At 43.3% G+C, this 16,696-nt stretch overlaps 1 protein-coding gene across 3 annotated transcripts in view; it reads right to left on the bottom strand.

Moving 5' to 3' along the window:
* The window catches only part of VAPB (VAMP associated protein B and C), a 32,714-nt gene extending 18,433 nt beyond the window's left edge, over positions 1 to 14,281 (bottom strand). For all 3 annotated transcript variants that reach the window (XM_041417757.1, XM_041417756.1, XM_041417758.1), the window contains exon 1: positions 14,153 to 14,281. In XM_041417757.1, coding sequence (XP_041273691.1) covers positions 14,153 to 14,210 — 58 coding nt within the window. In that variant the 5' untranslated portion in view covers positions 14,211 to 14,281. The remainder of the gene's footprint in view (positions 1 to 14,152) is intronic.
* Between the last annotated feature and the right edge of the window lie 2,415 nt (positions 14,282 to 16,696).

The raw sequence follows: 16,696 nt of genomic DNA, 5'->3' as shown, positions 1-16,696 counted from the left end.
AGACAACAAGGCAGCATCACTTCTGTTTGCACCCTGAGCAAACCAGCTCTGCAATGCAACAGGAGCTAAAAAATCTGAAGCAGTAAAATTTCGGATCCCATGGCAAAGGTTTCACCAGGCACAGGTCACTGAGATGTGAAAGAGAATGAAACACAGCTGTAAAATTTTCTCTGTATTCTGCACGCAGGGAGAGACTTTAGGCTAATGGAAAATAACTGGCCAGAAGCAGCCACGAGTTGGTAAAGAAATTAAACAAGCCAAACCATCAGAAAAATCCAGCAAACATTTAGGTGTGTAAGGACAGTAACAGATCTTCAAAACAGCCCTAACAGAGAGGTATCTAACATTTCAGAAGAAATTATAGGATGCCTATGCAATAAGGATGTGTTTCTACTAAAAAATTACAGCGTGAGCTGTTCCAGCACAGGGGGAGGGTTGGCTGTACAAAGCCCTTCATCTGCAGCTGCATCCTCAGTAGTACTTTACTGGTCTGCATGCTGGGATAGATTTCCTGGGGGAAATGCCATGTTTTTACTTGGCTGATCCATGAATGTGTACGGGATTTGTGTGCCCCAGCACAGAGCTGCTGTTTGAAATAGCAATACGACAACAATTCTGTGTGGAAAATAATTCCAAATGGAGTTACTTATTGCTAACATAGATCACACCAAAATATTTGGCAGCAAAACCTTTCAGCAGACGGAACTAATTTCTTCTTGTCTGCTTTGTGTTTCCTCTTCTGTTCTGTCCACTAAACCCTAAACAGTTTCTTTAGCTACATTTCCCCCCAGTTACAGGTTTTACAACCACCACAACTGCACTAGAAGGTTGACATCTGCTTCCAGCAAACCTGTGGGCAAGCACACTCATTCTTATGGCACTGCTGTTCAAACTCTGCAGCAAAACAAAACACAGCAGGCAAATGCAGGATTAACGTGCCAATTAAGGTCTCCTGAAGTAAAAAAATAAACAGACCACAGGGTATTACTCGGGGTAACTGGGGCATGGCAGTGAAATATTATCACTTGGCTGGCCTGCCTTCTAAGAGCAAGGCCCATGGACTGCCAGCTCGGGCTGAAATGAAATCTTGGTTGCCTGTTGTTGGATTACTACAGCCAAAGTCACAGGTTTTTGGGGAGGTTGGTGTATGTGGGAGAACTCATCCCAGGAGAGACACAAGCTAATTCTGCACTGGAGATACACCTTTGCTTTCAACATCTGGATTTGATTACTGCAGATAAAGCTGGTGTGGGCATTAACAGTCATAGGAGATGCACATCAACCCTGCAGCTTCGTTTTCCAGTGCAAGGCATTGGGACATTGGGAATCATACCCAACTACAGTGAGAGAAAATACTCTACAATATTTCTGGTAACTTTGACCTCATTACAAGTGGATGGACTATTTATACAAGTTTATGCAACACCTGGACAATGCTTGTACTCCCAAGGTGGGCTGAGAGCACAGTTGAGCCAGGCTGGTGCATCTGGATGGTCCTTGGGTGAAAGCATCAAGTGAAGACTGACTCTTAAAACCCACAACCCTTACTTAATCACATTATTTTGTTTTGAATGTTTTTTCAATTGCTCATAATAACATTTCTAGATAAGTGGAACTCTTACTAAGGCAGGGCGCTTTCCAAATGACAATTTGCTCTTTAAAATCATCCTAACTGATTTTCTTACGTGTTTTTTAAAGATCATGAGAAGAATGCCACTGGTGTCATCCCAAGGACAAAGTTACGGGAAACAGGGTCTGAACATGTATCATCTGACACAGGGTTGTCATGGGAGCATGGAAGAATGCAATAAATTGAATTTGGTGCTGAAAGTCTGAAATACTCCACAAGGGCTCGGTGACTTTCTCCTGCCAAAATAAAGTCAACTCATGTTAATGCAAAGTGGGCAACTAGTGATACACAAACTAGCAGTATTATTGAAAGGAAAAGAAACATTACCTCCTATACTCATAGAACAACAAATAGTAGGAGGCATCCTGGTTTTTCATAGGACTACTTTTCAGCAGGGTTATTTCTGAACTGTGGCTTTTCACCCACAAATCCAACCCTTCACCTTTGAAGATCACAATGTTACCTCAGAATTTTCCACAGCCCATTTCCTATTCAAACACCAGTGCTGTATCAACCTTTCCTTCGAGAGCCATTCTGCAGAGTATAGCATTGTAATATCCTACACCATTTTAGTAATGATAAAAAAGTCTGGGAATTAGGTCAAAAGAACATGATGTCAACTCTATTTAAATTTTAAATAACCCTCACTGCAATAGAAATTGCCCATAATTGTTTCAGCAAATCCAGGCTGATAACTTTTTGATGAGCACAGTACTCACTGTGAGTTCCTTGCTACTTGCTCCTCAAAGAAACCACGTTACACAGCCACATCATTTGTACTATATCTAAATACAACCATCCTCACCTTAACCAAAATTCCATGCTTTGGCATGGCAAATAATCAGTCCTCATGCTGTTTGGCACATGAAGGAATTTAGCATAAGTGCCAGCAGAGGGAAAGCTTTGATGGCACAGGCTTGGGCAGGAACGTTCAAACCCAGCAGGGACAGTCCTCTGCAGATCTGTACCTGCAATTATCACTACATCTTTATAATTAACTACACACATCAGATGGGCCACAGGGCTGCTTAATTCCTGCATGAGTCCATCTCACTGCTGAAAGGGGAGGTGGTCTGGCCTCTCATCTCCACCAGCTGCCTTTGCAAGTTGCACTGTGTTTCCTCTGCATGGGCCAAGAGCAGAGCCAGGGAGCTGCTGGGGCTGGAAATTAATCCATTTACCAGAGAGAGGGAGGGGGCAGTGGGGAAAAGAAAAAGGAGAATCAGTTTTCAGCCAGAATGAGCAGCACTCAGACCTGGCATCAGGGAAACTGCATCTTCCTGCACAGCATCCTGCCAATTTAAGGTCTCACAGTTGCAGGTTAAAGCTTGCAAGCACATCTGGGCATACGTGCTGCAGTCACACTTGTAATGCTGGCATAGATGCTGAAAGTAATTAAGGCACATTCATCATTTTTTCTGAATTTAATGCAAATTCTCATCTGCTAAAAGCTAGGCATTCCTAAAAAATGTAGTGAACTCTTCAAAGAAAAGCACTGCACAAATACTTGACACAACTGGCAACCATTGATCCACAAGACTAAGAATAAACGCTTATCAAGTTGCCCATGTTATTCCCAGAGTGTTTTAGATGCACTTTCAGCATCTTCCCCTAAACAACTTTTGCAACTCCAGCTCACCACAGACATGTATCCAACAGCAAGGTAATTGGAAACAGCCAGAAATACAGGCAGAGCTTCTCATGAGATAACCTCTCTTGTACTTCCTTTGTGGAAAGCAGTGGAATGCAATAATAGGAGGAGAAGGATGTATTTCACCATGGTTTAATCCCACTGATGTGTCAGATGAAAGTCATTAATCACCTGACACATTAATCAGCCATAGAAAGGTAACTGAAGAATCTTTAATAAGGGAGATGGTGGAAAGCAATAGAGGGGAAACCTGAATTGTTTTGTGACTGTTCTCAAGAGCCCAAATCCTATATGTGACTGGTAGATTTCCACACGGAGCAGTAATTAATCCAGTGAAAGAGCCACACTGGCCCTGTGTGAGGGGAAAGGATGGGGGCTGAACATGATACTCATCCCTTTCCCACCCCACACTGGCCCCTCTCCCACAGCATTAAGTGCCTCCCCCAGCTCTGTCAGCCCCTCAAACTGGGATGCCCCTTGCCCTGCTCTAGAGAGAGGTGTCAGCACCATCAAACAGCCACCATATCCATCTCTCCATCTGATCAGTTCAATACTTCTACCTGCAACTTTTCTCATCTTCACATCCAAGAGGTTTCTCAGTTCCTTTACTGCCTCTGACAACACCAAGTGATTTCATTTTATTTCCATGGGCTCTCCCATTTTCTTTTCGTGGATGTCTGACAGCATTAGAGAGACAGGCAAAATAAAATCAGTAGTGATGTGCAAGAGGGCTCAATAACAGGTGAAGACCCTGACTTACTGCACACGCTTCTTTTAAAGTCATATATAAAGCTGATGACCTTTGAAGATAAACACTAAAATGAAAAGAGCTGAAATGTCAAGCAAGACATCTTGAGCTATCAGCCAGGTGCCTGAGAATCAAGAACACCCAAGATCCAATCAAACTCTCCCACCACCTTACTTGTCTTTAGACAAATCACTTAAGGGCTTGATCTTCTGCTATTAAGAACCTTAAGAGTTGACAGCAACTCCAAAACAGAAGCAGGTTTGGACCCTTACAGTTCCCCTCTCTGTCAAGTAAGGAGAATACTTACCTAATCACACAGAATCTTGTGAAGATTAGTGTTTTAAAAAGTACCGTGTGCCAAGGTTTAATCATCATCATCATCTGGCTCTGGAGACTCTCATAATTAAGTGAGCATCCGCAACTTTTGAAATCAAAGAAGCCAAAAAATCAGAAGCAAGAAGAGCCTGTGTTGCATAAATATCTGATTTCACAAGTAACTCACTGAGACAACCCAAATCCCCCAAATTTGGTAATTATTTTTAAAAAAAAATCCTTGTGTAAACCACATGCCAACCTTTTGACCTCAGCTCAGATTTTAAAAGGAATTAGCTACAAACCCCCAGCCCTGCAGAATCAACATCTTTACTCCCAGCACCCACCTCCTCACCCAAAAGAGCCCTTGAAACAAAGTGACAGGAGGGGAGTGGTCCCTTCCACTTCTGCTGTGTCAAACAGCGGATGCCTGGATGACAAAGTATTGCAAAAATAGAAGCAACATCCACATCACTCCCTATGCAATAGCTGATGCAGTGGAGCAATTTTTTAAAGAAGTATGCAATCAATAAAGTGACCTAAGAGGGAAAAAAAAAAAAGAGTGCAGAAACCCAACAAAATTACATGATTCAGATGCCAAAGTTGGAGCAAGGTTGGCAGTAAGTTACTCCATTTAGATGGATTAATCAGTGTCCTTCCCTGGCCTACTCTAGCATAAACTATTTTTCTCAGAGCATGCCTTATGCTTAATTGGGAAAAAAGCCCAAACCCCAAACAAATATGAGACTGAAGACTATTTTCAGGGTATCTGTTAGTATGTAATTTTTGTCACCTTTTATCCCTCAGAGGATCATTAACAGTCTGACTTCACAGCTGTAAGAACTGAGAGGCCACACATAAGCTTGCCAAGAGAAATAGAAGAATATGTCCTTCATATAATTTTGGTACCAGAGTCACTTGTTTTTTCCCAAGTGATCTCTTCAGATTTTTTTCTACACCCAAACATTACCTACAGCAAACTTCACTGACAAAATCACACAACATGAAATCTCTTCTCTGCATCACAAAGTTAAACCAGATTTCTGCACACACTTGCACGAAGAAGAGACTGAGAGCAGCCCTGGTGAGCTTTCAGAGGTGTATCCCTGTTTCAGCTGCACTTTCAGATCCTTTCAGAGTGCCAAACAGATTGCATTACCTTGCTCATTCTGCACACAAATATCACATGAACCAACTCTGTCCAGGTATGAAAACAGCTCAGGAAACACTGGGACAGCAGCTGCATCTCTTTCAATAACCATGATGTAGCCAGATTCACTTAGATAAGACATATCCTTTTTGCACATAGCCTGGAGCTCCATCCATGGGCTATGGAAAGGACAAAAACAAAGCCCAGGCTCCCAGGAGAAGTGGGGATGCAGCAACAGAGCAATGAAGCCTTGATGTGCAAACCTCCCCGACAAAAACACTGCTGAAGACTGAAGTCAATGTAAAATGTTTCCCTGGAAGAACCATCCTGATTTTAATCACCAATCCAAGCTACACTTTTCCCTCTTAAGTGATTTTTTCCTGGTCTAATTTCATCACTAATCTCCAATTCAAATGCACACCAAAATGTTAGGGAAGGAGCAACTTAACTACTCTAATTTTACGTTCACTCCTCAAATAGAGAAATTTGATGTGCAACTTAAATAGCAAATGAGCAAATATTTTAAAGTGCAAAACTGTGCATAAGTCGAAAATACCAGAAGAAACAAACACAATTAGATATTCTGGGGATGCACAAAGAATAGCTGCTTTTCTAATAAGTTAAAAAAAAACCCAAGCCACATAAAATAGGCAGTGGAACACTATTTATGGCTACAAAAAAAGGAAGGAATACTGACTTTACAAAATATATTTCAGGGGAGCTCTTGAAAATAGCCTATTAACTGTACTTTCAAGACCAAAAGGAAAAAAACCAAAACAAAATCAGAAATTGAGCCAGAAGCAGCGAGAAAACTTAATCAGAAATAAAAAAAATCTGACAGTTTATATGTGTGGCACAGAACAAGAAACAAATGTCAAGTTGTGTTCTTCAAGCCTAAACTTCTGTCTTTTCCAACCTAAACAATTCCATGATTCTGTGATCATCTGCACCAATGTATGACATCACTAAGCATAGTGTAAAACCAGCTACACAAAAATTAAGGGGGGAAAAAAATGTTACTGCTCTTAGATCTTTGCTCCTAGTCTGGTAAAAATATAAAAAAGCCAGAAGATGAGAAATCACAATCCAGAGGAAATGCAAACGTTTTGAGAAAACACAATATATTGTTAATTCACGTATCACAAGAAGCACTAACTGCAAACATCAACAGACAGCAAACATGAAACTGCACAAGGGAGAGGGTGAACTGCTGGGAAAAACATCAGAAGCACCAGCAAGGATGAAGCTAACTAGTGTGATGAAAAAAAGTAGCAGTCTTGGGAAAAACAAGAAAGTGCAATTTTTTTTTCTTAGAAGAATTATATAGTCATTTGACATGCCTTCTACAAGCACAACTAATTTGTCTCTTAAATTGCTTGCAAAAACATAAGATTTGGCTCCATAGTGATCCCCACACCTACATGATTTTATAATCTGCATCCTAAATAACTGGATCACCAGGCAAACCTCCTCCTTCTCTATTTTTCCACCCCTCGTGGAAACCAACCAAGAAAACAGGATTAAATTTAGAATGATAAAATCTTTAATCCATGCACCATGGTATGAGGGACTTCGTTTACAGCTCAGAGAACTAGACACTGAAGTAGTTTAGTAAAGAGATTATTTTCATGAAGTGTTTATAATAACGTGGGGTAAGTACTGCAGGCAGCAGCAGTACCCAATCTGTACAAATGTGTTTGGGGCCAGGAGAATTCCAGCTGAACTGAGCACTTTTCAGAACAGCTCTAACAGAGCTCAGTGTGGGCTGTGCTGCTGGTGTGAACACACAACCACAACCAGGGTAGCTGTGCACCCCTACCCTGCCCTGAATCACACAGGGCAATGGGGATTTGCTCTGCACACACTGCCAGTGACAGCAAGGACTGTGACAGCTGCTCCAGACCCACAGCACAAATCCCTCTTTACAAAAGGTTGCCCAGCAGGCCAAATTTTAAACTCAACAACATCCCAGGCATCTCAGAAAGTATCTTATATGGCTCTACAGACATCTTGGTCTACAAAGCACTGCAAGGGTTTATATATTGAAAAAATACTGGGTCAAATGCCAGAGGAAGAGACTTAGCATGAATCTAACCCCTAGCTTGGAAAAACTGGCAGTTAAATATTCATATATGTATGTAAAATAAGCTTTCTTTCTGCCTCTGGTGATCACACAGGAAGACAAAGGACCTTCAATGTTGTGGTAGGAACTGTCACACCAGTTCCTCATCCAGAGGGGAGAGAGCTCTAAGTGGGAAGAGCTCCTGACCTAATCAGTGAGATTTACTTGCAGAAAAACCCCAACAAAACAATTGCAGCAGCAAGATGATAATGTTAAAACTTAAAAAGTGTCACGTTTCTTACAAATACAAAGATGAAATTTAAGTCTGAAACAACAGCTGTCACCACAAACAGAACTGTTGCAAACACCATCAATAAGGCTTTCAAAGCCAAGCAGCCACACTGACAGAGAAAGTAAAGAGGCTGTTATTGTACCAACTATGAAATGCATTCAGTAGTTATTAGCTGTTCCCAGCAGGCAGCAAACATAAGACCAATATGGTAACAAGATAGTAGAAAATGAGTGTGACTGCAAGATGTGGGCAGAATTAGCAAGGGTCATTTGATTCCTGCACTGCCTCAGCTGGGCAGAAAGCTGTGCTCAGAGGCACTCAGAAAAAAGACAAACCCTCCCTCGCCCAGTTTCCTACAAAAATTGCATTATAACATATGTAGAAGTTGCTCATCTGATCCAAAACTCATTTGATGCAATCAATACCTTCCAGAGCTGCCTGCATAGAACAAATTAAGGTGCTTTTAAAATTGGGTATTTGTTCATAGATGTAAGCTGACCTGAGCTCATGAAGTTGGATCATTTGCTATGGTGATGATGCCTTTTTTCCAGCTGAGTTTCAAAACAGATCTGACAATCTATTTAAAGGCTTGTACTTGAATTTTTACAATCCTAATTCGGAATAAAGAGCAATTAAACAGAATTCACTCTTGTATTTAATGGCAGCTAACCTATTGTAAAAGAAATAAGGCATTACACAATTACTGGTAAGTTTTTAATTTATGAATCTTGCACCGTGAGGAAAAACAGGTAATAATTTATTTTCCAATGAGGAGGCACTATCAGGAACTGCTGTATAAATTTCTACTCTATATTCCTTTCACGGGTGACAGGACTCTGCACATGGCATGCGGGGCAGCAGCTGGTAAATACAATTTACTGCTAAGTACCAGTGTGAACCTGCATCCACTCTGACACATTAACTGTGTCTTCATTTTGCCATGATAGCCATGCTCCCAGGACTTGAGAGAGCCACCCCTTCCATCTGTATTTTCAATATAATCTGTTATCAGATATATCTTCTGAAGTGATGAATAGAGGTCACATCACAGCGACCAAATCAGCCTGGCAGGCTGCCATCCTGATGAGCTTTAAATAACAAACTTGAAAAACTTTTTCACGTATCATTACAATAGTTCCACAGCTCAAAGTGAGCTGAAAATCCATGGACAAACACAGGATTCCCAAGGAACAGGAAGTTGTGAATGCACGTGGCCCATTTTGTCCAGTAAAGGCGAGGAGTTGACCACATTCAAAACACAAAATCCCACAAAACTAAGAGAAGCAATGGCCAAGTGACAAATTTTATCACTGCATTAGGTCTTTCCCTGAAATAGTAATACTTTGATCCTATTAATGCTCATAACTTCAACTGGAATTCTTAAAATCTGTGCAGTACAAAATGATTCAAAAGTCCTTAACCCGTAAATCACATTGACCAAAGCCTTCAAGGAGATTGTGGTATTTTTGGAAATAGTCTTGGGACACCTAAATACATTAATTAAATTTAACAGAAAATGCAGTTAAAACCTCCTTGACAGCTTCACACATCTCAATTGTTCTTTGGTGCTCCAACCACCCTATTCAAAGTTTCAAATTTTCGTTAGTCCCACATGTACAATTCCTTTCTCCTTTCCCAGTGGAGCTGTTGAGTGTTGTGTCTCTGGTGTACAGGACATCAGATTAAGGAAGCTCAAGAGAAGCACAATCTTCAACTTATTCCACCTTTCAAAAAAGAGATGTGTTATAAGAAATTCACAATGCATCACTACCCTCTCTTACCTCCATTTTTTTTCCCTCCTAACACCTCTCTTCTAAAGTGAAGAGACTATGCAAAGTGATGAATTAATTATAAAACCAATGGAGCATGTGAAATCAGAGTAATTTGGTGAGATGCAGCAGGTCTGTGCAACTAAACAAATGTTTAATAGAATAGTTATTGATTTTAGCTAAGCTGCAAGAAAAGTGAGTGCAATATTAACTGCACAAGAAAAAGACTGATTTTCTTTGATAACTGGGATATATTTTAGGATAAATTTGTGTCGATTTAGGAAGCCTGCCTGTTATTTAAATACAATGTCCTCTTTTCAAGACTATGATTTGATAATTAAATTCAAATATGTAGAGAGATGTAAAGGTTTACCCATATTTAATGCGGTAACAATAACTTGACTTGGAATCAGGCCAGACAAAGGGAAGCAAGGGCTGGTACATTTTTCAGCAGGAAAGCAGACAGCCATTGGCACAGCAGCCTTCAAAGAGTAAAGAAATCCTAGTACTGGCTGCCATTCTGCTGTGAATACCAGGAGGGCTCTAAGAGTTTAAAGAAAAGAGCATATAAATGTTCAGCTTAAAAGATGCATGTTAAATTGTCCTAAACAGCCAAGTACTCACAATAATGTCACTATTTTACATTCTTAAACTGTGACTAGAAATTCCTATTTATCCAATACAGGAGAGAATGAGCACAAAGTCAAATTCCTCCCAATACCTTCAGTGCAGGAGTGATTTAACCAATCCCAATGGATCTGGACAGGGACTGAGATAGAAGTGAATAGTCCACATGCCCTTCACCTCTCTTCTGAGACTTGGCAACTGCAGCTTCAGCAAACACTAATCTCACATCCCAAATGTTACTGGCCTGTTGGTCTGAAGATCCTTAGCCTGGTATCTGGTAGGAACGGGATATTCCTGTCAGACACAGGAGGCTTTGCACACCCCACTGCAATGAGCAGATCTGGCTGGAGTTTACTCAGGCTGACCTGGAGGAGCTCAGAGTGTCAGTAGGGAGCAGCAGCCACCCCACCATGGAAACACAAACTGCACAGGACTGGGGCTAAACAATAAATTCTGAACATTTCAATGCTGCAGATGCACTGCTGGACTGAGTACACTGACACAGGCCGAGGCCACACCTTTGGGCTGCAGCTCTGAGGTAGCCAGGGCTTGTCCCTGAGCCAGTGAGAGGTGACAGCCCCAGGTCAGGGATGAATTTGCTCTGTTAGCAGCGGAGAGGGTCGGCTGCTCTGGTTCATTGTTGTGCCCTTAGCAGAAAGCAAAGCTACACAGTGACATATTGCATAGGGCCAGGATCACACACTGGGGACAGGAACCTGCATTTCCAACTGGCACGACCTGCAGAGTTTAGCAAGGCAGTAATCCCTGCTTGGCAGTACTGCCGGGAGCCACTTGGGGAGCACGGACAGAGTGCTGAGTCACAAGTCCAGCCTAACCTGGAGCAAACCTCCAGAAACGCCACCAAAATGTCCCTCAGCCTCTGCCACCTCCCATCTGTGCCACCCCTCCTGAGCAACACTGCCCCAGCACCCCATGTCTGCAAACATGCAGCAGCATCTCACACACCACAAACCCAGGGGAGTCCTAAAATATGCTGTATTTTAACAAAATTTTACTTGCTGACATTAAACAGCCGATCTCTAGTCCTGGTGGGCACATATGGTGAAAAGACAGATCAGCCTCGGTGGGCAGCCTTCGTGTGAGGTGCAGGAGGCATCCTGCAGCACAATTCCACATCCTTGTTCAGGTTTAAATCTAGCAATTCTTAAAGTCAGAGCCCCAAATGTAATAAATTACTGGCAGATTAATGTCATCTCTTAGACTGAAAAAAAGAAGAAAGGGAAACATAAATGTAAATGTCACGTATACAACACGTTCTTTTCCACCATTTATTACCAGTAAATGCTGAGCTGTAAACCTTTAGCTGGATAATTTTTTTGCAAGCCTACAATGACCAAGAAGTGGAGGAAGTCACTGGCAAGCCAGTGAAGCTCCTGTTTCACACGGCATCAGAGACCAGGGCAAGAAGTGGGCACCTTCAGGCACCTAATGGTGTCCTGCCTCCCACGACTCACAGCTGCATTTCAGCACAGCACACGCTGATGCTATTTTGGAGCATGTGTGCTCTGCTGTAGGAGATGCGAGGCGGGAGGAAAGACAACCCCTGCTCATGTTCACATGCTGTGAAAAAAAAATTCCAGCATGAAAAACTCCTTTGATATTTTTTTTTTCAAACGAGACACAAGCACAGTATTTTGAAACAGAGCACCAAATGATTTTATGAGATTCACTGCAAAACCAAGGGGCTACAAAAGCTTCTATAAAATGGTTTTCAACCCTTAAGAAGTGAAAGTGCAGGCCATGGCTGCAACCCCAAAGTGACTGGGACATATTATAGAAGACATCCTTATTCACTATATTATTCCTGAGATCCCACCTCCCTCTAAATTTTATACTGAAGAGCTACACAGAGCCTTTCAACAGCATCAGAGCGAACAATTTTCTGCTTTTTCTACCTGTCTGCATTTGGATTCAGCCCGTCACCATTTCCAGTATTAAGTTTACAGCCCACTCTCTGTTTCCTACATTGAGTACCATGTCTTTCAGCACACACCATAAGGATGCCTGTACCAGTCAGCAGCTCCATGACCTCTGTCAGCCTGGATCTACTTATAGGGGGCCAAGGAACACTCTGGAAATAAATGCAACTATTTACAAAGGTAACAATATCATTTCAGCCCTATCACCAGGCAGTATGTCATCACAAGATCAGCAGGGCAAGAAATGCTCAGAGCAGAATTTACTTCATGAATACTCCAACCTGGTGTTTCCTGAATGAAGGACAGCGGTCAGCACTGCTTGCTAGAAAGGACTGTAAGGCAGAGGTATTGCCAAAGCATATGAATGCTGCCCGCAGCATTAAGTCTGTTTGAACATTAATATTTAAGTGTACTTTGAAACTAAGCCACTTAATAGCTGCAGTTAGTCAAGTAGCATTTTATGTTATAAGGAGTACACGTTGCTGGCTAAAGATCTGGCAACCAAAAGCGCTATGGTTAGTTGATTTAACTTCAATGGCTACTGGTTATTTAGCCCAAAACCTCATCTGAAAGAAAGACAGCCTGACAAATTATCATTACTTCAAGAAAAAACAAGAGTCTGGCAAGGTTTATATCTACCTGTGATGAAGAAAAGAAAGAAAAACAAACCCTGAACCACAATTTCGTCTCATTAGCATGTCAGCGCCAATTAAGGCCCCACTTTTTGCCCACCTGAGCTTGGATCTGCTTGTTTGCTGAAAGCAATTTTACCCAGAACAAGAGGTGATTTTAATCTAATCATACTTAACACAAAGAACGTCAAAACAACAATAGTTTCCTTCTTAAACATGTTTGATACTGCTGCTATAACAACTTCAGCTTACAACAAAGATATATTCATTCCTCCCAGTGTTTATTAACAGGCTGCTTGATAAAACCCACTTTGTATTAACAGTTCAAATATATTTACTAATAAAAACAGGTAAATATCTCCTCTATATTTAAAAATGTACATGAAAGCTTTTTTAAAGGAGTATTATTTTTGCCAGAGGCCAATAAACAGATCTCCATTTTTTAAAAAAAAATCTTATTTGCCAGATAATCAAGTGAAGCTATAAAACACCTCTGACTCTGGTCGCATAAATAAACTTGCTGATTGCTTATTTGTAATCCCAGAATATTGTATTACAGCTGTGCTGTCAGGCTGCAAGGCAGGAATTTCAGTGCCAGTGGAAGCCCAAACCCATTCAAGACTTTTATTTAAAGGATGAATTTTTGCACAGCCAGCCTATTCGTGACTTACTTAGCCAAACAGCTTGCTAAATTATAATAATAATAAGCAAGAAAAGCCAGGAAGTGCTGCCCAGCACCTGGCCAGAGGCCTCGCGTTTTTGGCCAGAGACACGATTGCAACCCCACAGTGCCTGGGACACATCACAGAAGAAACCCTTATTCGTTATCTTATTCCCAACATCCTTCCTCCGTCTAGATTCTATACAGAAGACCCACGCAGAACACTTCAACAGCTCCACTGCTAGCAATTTCCTGATTTTGTCTTTTGATTAAGCCCTTTATCCGTTCCTAGGGTTTGTGGCACCTGGGTTCCCAGTCCTACCTCACGGACATCGCTGTCCTACATTACAGCACCAGATCTTTCGGCCGGGGCCGCGCACACACCCCCGGCGGGGCCTGGGGAACGCACCCCTGCTCCGCGGGGTCCCCCCCGCTCCCCGGCCGCCGCCCCCGGGAAGGTCAGCCGGGCACAGCCCGGTGTTGCCGCTGCCGGCCGGGGAAGGCGGCGGCCGGCAGGGGGCCCCGGCGGGGCGGCGGGCGCGGCGCTGAAGGACATTTTAGCTGCCGGCGGTGCCCGGCCCCCGGAAAATGGCTGCCAGGGAGCGGGCCCCGAGCGCGGCCGCGCCGCTCGCCCGGCGCGGAGAGCGGCGGCGAGGGATGGCGGCGGCCGCCTCGTACCTTTGAATTTGAGCTCGTGCTGCGGTTCGAGGCTGAGGACCTGCTCCGCTTTCGCCATGTTCCTCCTCCTCCTCCTCGGCGGTGGCGGCACCAGGCGGAGAGAGGAAGGGACGGGGAGGGAGGGGAAGGAAGAGGGGAGGGAGGGGAAGGAAGGGAGGGAGGAGGGAAGGCGGGCGGGGGGCGCGCCCGGTGGCGGGTTCACTCGTCGCCCGGGTGCTGGTTCACCCTCTCCCGGCTGCTCGTTCGCTCGTTGCTCGGGTGCTGTTTCACCCTCGCCCGGGTGGTTGTTGCCACTGTCCCGGCGGCCGCGGAGCGGGGACAGGCGCGGCCGGCGGTCGGGCGGCGGCTGGCGGCGCACACGCTGCCGGGCAGGGCGGGCGGGAGGCGGGATGATGCAGCACGGACGGGCCCGCGGAGAGGCTGCGGCGGCGGCTGACGTGAGCCCGGCCCCGCCGTGAGGGGCCGCGGGGGGAGGCTCCGCGCCGCCGCTCCTCGGGCGCTGCTGTGACCGGAGGTGCCTTCCCGGAGCGTTTCGGGAACAAAGAGGGCAAATAAACAACGTTTATTCGTCATGGAAAGCGTGGTTTGTAATAAACGCCTTGTTATCCAGAAGCAGCGTGGTTTTTTAGGCCTCTACTCCGTGTGGCCTCAGGGCTGCAGGGGGGGCCCTCGGGAGCCGCCGGGAGCTCCGGCCGGGCTCGGGGAAGGGCAGGGAAGCGCTCCCGGGAAAAGGAGGAGCTCCCGGGGCCGCAGGGCTCAGCGCTACAGCGCCAGGACAACCCTGGGAACCGGCAGCGAGCTGCAGGCAATACTCGCTTTTTAATTAATAAAACCAGAACTTCAGGTCACCTCAGATTTTTAAGACATCCACCCTCCCCTTTCTTAAAGTTTTTTTGTTGGGGTTTTTATGTTTGTTTTGGAGTGGTTTGTGGCGGTTGTGTTTTGGGAATTTGTTTGTGTTTAGTTTTGGTTGGTTGGTTTTTACTCCAATGTTTTAAAACATTTCTTTGAAATTTACAGCATGGTTTAATATAGAGTGCAGCTTTATTGATAGCCCTAGGCCAGTATAATTACAGCACACTTCACTTTTTGCTCCCCTCTCTCCTCGGGTTGTCTTAAAACATTTGAAAAGTTCCTAAGAATTTATAAAGCATTCCTGTAACCTGTCAGGGGCAGGAGTTTGAGATGCCCCTCTTAACAGCAGAAATATGCTGGTCTTAAAAACTGGTAATTTACATACACTAAAAGATATTCATTGGACTTTATACATACTGGACTTTATACATACATGACTTCAGGAGGAGATGCCATTTGCAGAAATAAAAAGCTTCCAAAGAAAATTCATTTCTCACATCATCACTATAATCTACATGATGCAGTGCACCTTTCCCTGATGCAAATTCTTTGTATCATGTTATTTGACTTAATAAATGCTAAAAATGCATAAGGTAGCTAAAAAGATCTAGAATTACAACAAGAGTGTTGTTCTCCTTTCTGGCAATAAGAGCAATGTCAAGTGAGTGATGTGTATGATAAAATTAACACCCCTGAGCAGGACAGTGGGCATTCACTGCTCGGAGCACATCTGCAGTGTTTATGCCACACCTTCAGCTGCTCCTGTCCACCACAATCCCTGTTCTGCTCATGTGCTTTACTTTAATCTTTTTTGTTCTCTGTTGTCTTTCATTCCATGCCAAAACAAACCAAACCCATACCTGTATTTAGTACAAAACTCTTAGTTTTGCATGATACAAGTGAAACCTGCCAACTCCTTCCAGCCAGGACAATGGGACTGATTTTTTAAAGCTCCAGCACCACAGGGCAATACACTCAAATACTGCTCTTGTTCCTTAAATTCCTTCTCTTTTGGGGAAAGAATGGTCACATAACATCATAACGGGATGCATTTTCTTTTCCAGGAAACTAGATTTGGATGGTCTTATTATTTTTGCTCCTTGGTGTGAGTAGGTAATTTTTAGCCTCAACTACAGGTTATGTCATAACATTTTAAATCTCAAGTCAGGAGAGAATTGAGTTCATAATTTGCAGTTTCTTGGCTGGTACTGTGGGAAGGTTACCTTCTTTTACCTAATCTCTTAAGTTTTATTTTATAAACAGATTCTCTCTGTAAGCCAGGCAGTCTTGGAGCAGTAATTAGTAGGAAAAACAAGCTTTATACATATCAGTAAGTTATTTGTAAACTAACGGCGAGGAGTAAGAGAGAAAGCTTTACACAGCATACAGTCATGCATAATAAAAGCCCTAAAGTAAACAACCATTAAGGGTTGCTGCCCAGACCTTTCCGAGTTCTACTTTTCCTGAAAGAAGTACAAAGAAGCCCCTGAAGCGTTATGATCCGCCTCTTAAAGGATTTGCCAAGATGTATCACCTTGCCCTAATTGGCAGCTCTGAACTTACCTGTTTGTATTTGAAGGACTCGCCCACGTTTTCATCCAGGCTGAAGGTTTTACAAAGCACAGCATTGTTTAAGTTGGAAATTTATGAAGTCTACTGAATGTAGGTTGTCAGGTTTTCGTTGCATGT

The sequence above is a fragment of the Onychostruthus taczanowskii genome, unplaced genomic scaffold (assembly GCF_017590055.1).
Source record: "Onychostruthus taczanowskii isolate IOZ18803 unplaced genomic scaffold, ASM1759005v1 scaffold57, whole genome shotgun sequence".
Taxonomy (NCBI): Eukaryota; Metazoa; Chordata; class Aves; order Passeriformes; family Passeridae; genus Onychostruthus; species Onychostruthus taczanowskii.
The sequence above is the reverse complement of the archived record's forward strand: the minus strand, read 5'-3'. Positions and strand labels throughout refer to the sequence as shown.